General features: G+C 40.6%; 1 protein-coding gene across 1 annotated transcript; it reads right to left on the bottom strand.

The window, feature by feature from the left end:
* Positions 1-5,078: 5,078 nt before the first annotated feature.
* LOC144769249 (olfactory receptor 8U3-like) lies at positions 5,079-6,011 on the bottom strand. Its single transcript, XM_078653311.1, has one exon. It carries the CDS (start codon positions 6,009-6,011, stop codon positions 5,079-5,081), a length of 933 nt encoding a protein of 310 aa, XP_078509437.1.
* Between the last annotated feature and the right edge of the window lie 257 nt (positions 6,012-6,268).

Here is a 6,268-nt window from a genome sequence, read left to right as displayed (position 1 = left end):
GACATTGCCCCATATTTACAAGGATCTGTCAATGTGGGGCAGTGCCAAAAACGAATGCCATGAAAGAGCAGACATTAAGATGGCAAAATGCGAAGAAATGTTTTTCTTTTTCCTTGTTTTTGCTATTACTATGTGTGCTGCATTCTGCAGCAGGCATAGAAAAAGCAAAAGGCCATGAATGATTGTTTATGTGCAGGGGGATGTCCCTTCCTACACATAAAATAATGACGATTTGATATTGCTATGTACACACAAAAGAAAAAGAAACAATTGATGGATGGAATGCTGAACAATGCAAACATTCACACACACTTACAAAAATCTGGGTTCAATTCATTGTTCTATTGATCACCATATCACCCCAATTTGGACCCAGCCATATGCAAATCAATCTTGACCCTGGGAACAGTCCAGCACGAATTGCCAAGCCAAATCCTCAATGGACTTGAAACAGGCATCCTGGGACCGGTTTTGGGGCATCATTCCTCATCAGCCAGGCTATATTGAATCTGCAGCACACCTAAAAGTAACCAAGTAAGAAATCGCCATTTTTGATTGTTCATGTGCAGGAATAGACACCTTCCTGAACAAAAACTATCATTCCCTCCCCATAGTGAAAGGGGCAAGGGTGCCTGCATTAGCGCTAGGCAGCTCATTTTAGCGTCATCGCTAGGTAAATCATAGGAGTGCACTGTAGTGTAGTAAATACAGCACATCCCTGCGTTTTGAAAATGTCAGAGCATGGCGCTGCAAAATGGGGCTCAGTGCCACGCTCTGACATTTTCTTGTGCATATGCCACTGGATTCCTTCTACCTGCAGAGGTAGCTGGCAGCGTCAATTACCAGGGCAGGTCGCACCAATGATGCTTTACCACACTTGATGACTTAAACTTTAGGATGCAGCAACCAACAGCAGCAAGTAGTGGGGACATTGCTGCCATTGGATGCTATTGCTGTGAGTTGCTCTCAGGCTGGAAATGTTGTTCAAGGGGTAAATCACATCACCGGTTGATCACCAGTCCTTGGCTGCATCAAATGTAATCCACGGTTACTTTGGCAGCTAGAGGATGATAGGAGTGGAGTAGTGGCTTGAAACTTCGTGAACGTTTGGCTACCACTCTGTATTTGCAGGACACTGCTTCTCTTTTGCCTCGCTCTCAACAGGCCCAGAAAGTATAAATTCTTGTCACACAGCACTTTGGATTTCCTGCAGTTTGCAGGGGACTGGATCCACCAATCCTTGGAAGTCTGCTTCAGTACCTGGTGTCGACTTAAGTACCTTTTGCTGGGAGCAATGAGCTTTTACCACAAACACATGCCAAAAACACAGATCTAGTATATAATTTTTTCAGGGCACTTATATGTCCTATCTTTGCAATGCAGCAGAGTCCAAAGTCTTGTTTTCAGTGATGATGTCTTCTTTGTGCCTCTTCTCAGATTCAAATTCGTAAATGAAGTTCTGTTGTCAGGTGAGCCCATTAAACCCTACTTTAAGGGGCATTATGGACATGAGGGATAGTGGCCAGTGGGCTACTAGTCCCTGTGGCTAACCATCCCCTTAGGTGACAGCATCCTGTGAGTGTATATCACCTTTCTACCAAAAGTCCTCCACTTTAGGGGCTTCCAACATGGCAGAACCCTTCCTTGGCTGTACAGACCTCCTAGCGCACACCTCAAGGTGGTGCTAGCCTCTTTTCGGTGTTCACCTCCCGAATAACTAATTTTCCTACTAGTTGGGCTGGAAAGGGTGGGAAGGCCTTTGTTCTCATGTGGCGGACAAGTTCCCTTTCATATGAAGGGCGGTGAAGCATTTAAGGCTCACTGCCTTAGTTGCTGTAAACACTAGCCTTCCTGGGAGGGAGGAGGTGTAACCTCCTTCCTGCTTAGGCCTTGTCTTCATCCTCCATGCTAGCACATCCCACCAGTAGGGCATACTCTTGTCTTGACAGCAAACCACTCAGGGAAACCTGCCAAGGCACTGGAACACTAAACCTAAGGTAGGCACCCACTCAGGATGACACCTACATGCATGCCAGCTCACCCTTTACACAAGAATTATGTTGGTGTTGAAAACGTATGGTGTATGACACCAAACATGGCACAAATTGCTGGATATCTCAAGATTTCCTGGCAGCCTGCCCATGTCACTCTATGAATCACTGGTTACTTACAGTAAAACCTTGCGTTACAGGGTTACTGTAGAGATATATATGTATAAACATATATATCAACACTTTTAATATAAAGCACTCTACCTCCTGGGCCAAGGAGGGTAACCTTTGGAGTGACTTACTTATATTAAGGCAGTGGTGTGTCTCTGTAGCACATTGTGTGTGCAGAGTCAGTCTTGAGCAGACAGGCGATGTATGCAGGGTTGCAATGGCAGACTTGCAGACATACTTTTACTTAGGCCACACAGGGTAGCACAATATAGTACTGCAGCTGTTGTTGCCCCTTTACCACCCTTGCCAGGAGTAACCCGGTGGGATCTACGAGGGACTTATTAGGGGAAAAGTACATTACTAATTGGTTGTACCGATTAATATCACTTCTAAGGGAAGGGGAATGTGCAAAAACCCACATCTAGCAGTTCAAATGGGGCAAGAGTGGGGGACATCTGCAAAGAAGCCTAATTTTTAACATACATCCACTCACACACACACATCGATACACTCATGTACTTCCTCACACACCCACTGGGACAGTAATGTACTCACTCACATACCCATTGAGACACACACCCACTCACACAGTTAGATACTCATGCACCCACTCTGATATGCATGTATCCACTAACAGATCCACTCAGATGCTTACGCACCCACTCAAAAACCCAAACAAACACTCACATATTCATTCAGAGACCCACACAGAAACTCTTATACCATCTTACAGACCTATATATACAGTGTCACACTTACTGAAAGACCTATTCAATCACCCACACATCCATTCATTTTCAGTGCATTTTTTAATTGTATTTACTAACTGTAACATCCCTGTAATCTTTGATAACTAGAAAGGATGAGATTACCCCAGTGTGGTAGTGGTGCTTACTAACTCCGGTGTATAGCTTGTATGTGATAAGCCAATCTGTTGGTGCTCAAGGGAAGAAGGGTCACCCACCTTTCAGTATAAGTGACCCAAGAAGATCACACAACTAATTTACCACAAGCCCGAGCACACATACAATATAATTAGCATTTTGCAGAGTAAAATAGATCACAACAACAAGTTCTTTCCAGGCTGGACCAACAGAAGAAAGAAAATTAAAGACAAACTGTCATATACTGTTGTTGTGATCCATATTACTCTGCATTAATGCAAATGATATTGTATGTGTGCTCAGGCTTGTGGTAAATCCCTGTAGTCTTAGTTTTTTTCCCAGTGTTTATACATATATGTTTGTATGATTTTGTACTTTTACATGTATGTACAAATATCAAATATTTGTGGAATTTATTTAATTTTTATTATATAACATGTGGATATCAAACTATTTAACATTTACTACTTTAAAAACTAAATTAAAACACCAATAAGTTTGCATTTTTGAGACAATAGAAGTGCCAATGACATTGTTTTCCGATATACTTCTACTTACCATTATAAGTATACAAGCATATTTTTGTCAAATATATTGTTTACCATGATAGTGAAAGGCTTCAGCACTGGATATGATTCTGGGAATGATAGGGTGTGTTGTAATGATGCTGTAGAATGCTGCCTGTGGGAGACAGGCTGCATAATGGTCATGCATCTCCAGTGATAGGTGGCTTTTCACCAAACCAATTTCTTTGGGGATCACACCAGGCACCTTTTCTAAATATGCATCAATAAGACTGATTTATGGTTCTGAGGTCAGTTTCATATTTTTCCCTAATTTGCATTTCTCTCTTTTAGCCAGTAATAAAGAGTAGACTAATGCCAAGGGGAACTGGAGCACATAGATCCTACTCAGATGGCAGTAAAAAGAAAGTGCAAGGAGTCTACTACCTTAACAAATACCAGTCAAGCATAGGACCTTATCCAATGACAGGGGCAAGAGGTGTGCCCAACCTCTTCTGGGTGAAGACTGCCCTGATCTTTGTCAAGGTTTCGCCCTCCAATACATTCCTAGCTCTTCTGGCTGTGGTACAAACCCATGTAGTGCTTATAACTATTAGTCTGTTTCATAATAAGCAGGGGTATATCTATGTGAGGACCTTTAGTTTGACAGCTTGCTCTTGGGAACCAAGACATTACTGTCACTTAGCAGAGCAAGCAATTCGTAGAATAGCAAAATGGAGATATGTATAAATGATATTGGGTTAAATAACCAAATTATGATTACCAGCACTGTCCTTTACATAAAGGTGAATATTTTCACATTGCAAGAAATTCTGTCAGTGAAAACTAAACCTCATTGACCTAAGTATTGTGAGCGGTAGAAGAAAACATTTCCTTCAGTGAATTTTAGTACCAATAATATGCTTTCGCTATTAGATTTAACAAATATTCCTTTTTTTGAATAACTCAGGAAGGTCCATATTAAATTCCATTATTTACTGAAATACAATCTATGTCAGATAAAAATATAAGTTAGGTATGCTTTGGAATATATGTCTAGCTAGTATCACATTTTCTAGGTTAGATCAACTCTATTTCTGTATCCACAAGTGCAAAAAAAACATTTTACCCAGGCATAGAATAGTGAGCATGCCATTTCTGTCATCACAAAAAGTATCTGCCTGAAACTCTCAATAACATTTTCTTAACAGCACTTAACACTTGAAAGTGTTGGTTACTATGAGCACACCAACATCTGTGTGCCCATTTGGAGGACAAATTCATGTCTCACAAAATGTTTGGTATCATTCTGTAGGAATGTACTTTTTAGGTACTGCATAACAATAGTTTTGAAAACATTCTGGCTATTGAAACATTCACAGTTGCATGTATATTCTTCATTTATGCATGTAAAAAGACCTACCCTCATATACAGACATACATATATGTGTGAATTCAAGTTCACCATCAAGATCATTGCTACATAATGCCATTTCATTCGTATGAAGACAAACAATGAGGCATTCATTTCAGGTGACCTTTCTCATTATGGTAGTTCTTAGTGCCCCTATAACCTCCTGATTTCTAAGGGTATAGATCAGGGGATTTAGCATGGGTATCACCACTGTGTAGAAAACTGAAGCCACTCTATCATGGTCCATGGAGTAACTAGAGCTTGGTCTCAGATACATGAAGAAGACAGTCCCATAGAACAAGATAACAGAGAAAAAGTGGGAGGAGCATGTGGAAAATGCTCTACTTCTCCCTTTTGATGTACGAATTCTCAGGATTGCTGAAACTATGTAAATGTAGGAAATTAAGATAATTATAAAGCAAGTAACTAAGAAGATGCCAACCACAGAAACGAGTATTGCCTCATTGAGTGACGTGTCAGAGCAGGAGAGTTTAAGCAGGGGAGGGACATCACAGTAGAAATGGGTGATCCTGTTTGGTCCACAGAAAGACAACCTGAACATACAGCTTGTGTGAAGCACAGCATTCATGAAAGCAACTAAATATGCCCCACCTGAAAGGCAAAGGCATGTGTGTTTGGTCATGATTGCAGTATAAAGCAAAGGATTACAAATTGCCACAAAGCGGTCATAGGCCATGGCCGCTAGGAGGAAGACGTCTGTACTTCCCATAAAAAAGAAACAAAACAATTGTGTCATACAACCATGAAGAGAGATATAATTAGTTTCTGAGAGAAAATTGACCAACATCTTGGGTGTGATAACTGAAGCATAAGAAAAATCTACGAATGCTAAATTACTCAGTAGAAAATACATAGGGGTGTGAAGTTGAGAACATATTGTGACCAATCCCACAATGCTTATATTACCCAGAAGGGTGATGATATAAAATAGGAGGAACAGTATGAAGAGTGGAATCTGAAGCTCTGGTGCATCAGTGAGACCAAGTAGTATAAATACGTTTACTGACGTCCAGTTTCCTTCTTTCATTGATCCAGATTCTGGGACCTGGTAAAAATGCAAAAATTATTAATCACATAGCCTATCACATAAAAAGGTCAAAGAGCAAAGCAGATAGCAGTTCTCAAAGTAGTTTGACTCAAATTACTATATGGTAAGGGATATTCCTTTGTCTAGAGTATCTAACGTGAGAAGTTTCAAAATAAATCAGAATTGGAATATTAGTAAACATTACAGGCTGAATGGATAAATTCAGGAATGCCCCATGGCTCATTGGATCACGGATA

This window comes from Lissotriton helveticus, chromosome 1_1 (assembly GCF_964261635.1).
Source record: "Lissotriton helveticus chromosome 1_1, aLisHel1.1, whole genome shotgun sequence".
Lineage (NCBI taxonomy): Eukaryota > Metazoa > Chordata > Amphibia > Caudata > Salamandridae > Lissotriton > Lissotriton helveticus.
Note: the sequence above shows the minus strand (reverse complement) of the source record. Positions and strands in the feature narration are given on the sequence as shown.

Coding starts and splice junctions, on each gene's coding strand:
- LOC144769249 (XM_078653311.1), bottom strand. CDS start 6,011: ATGAAAGAAGGAAACTGGACGTCAGTAAACGTATTTATACTACTTGGT.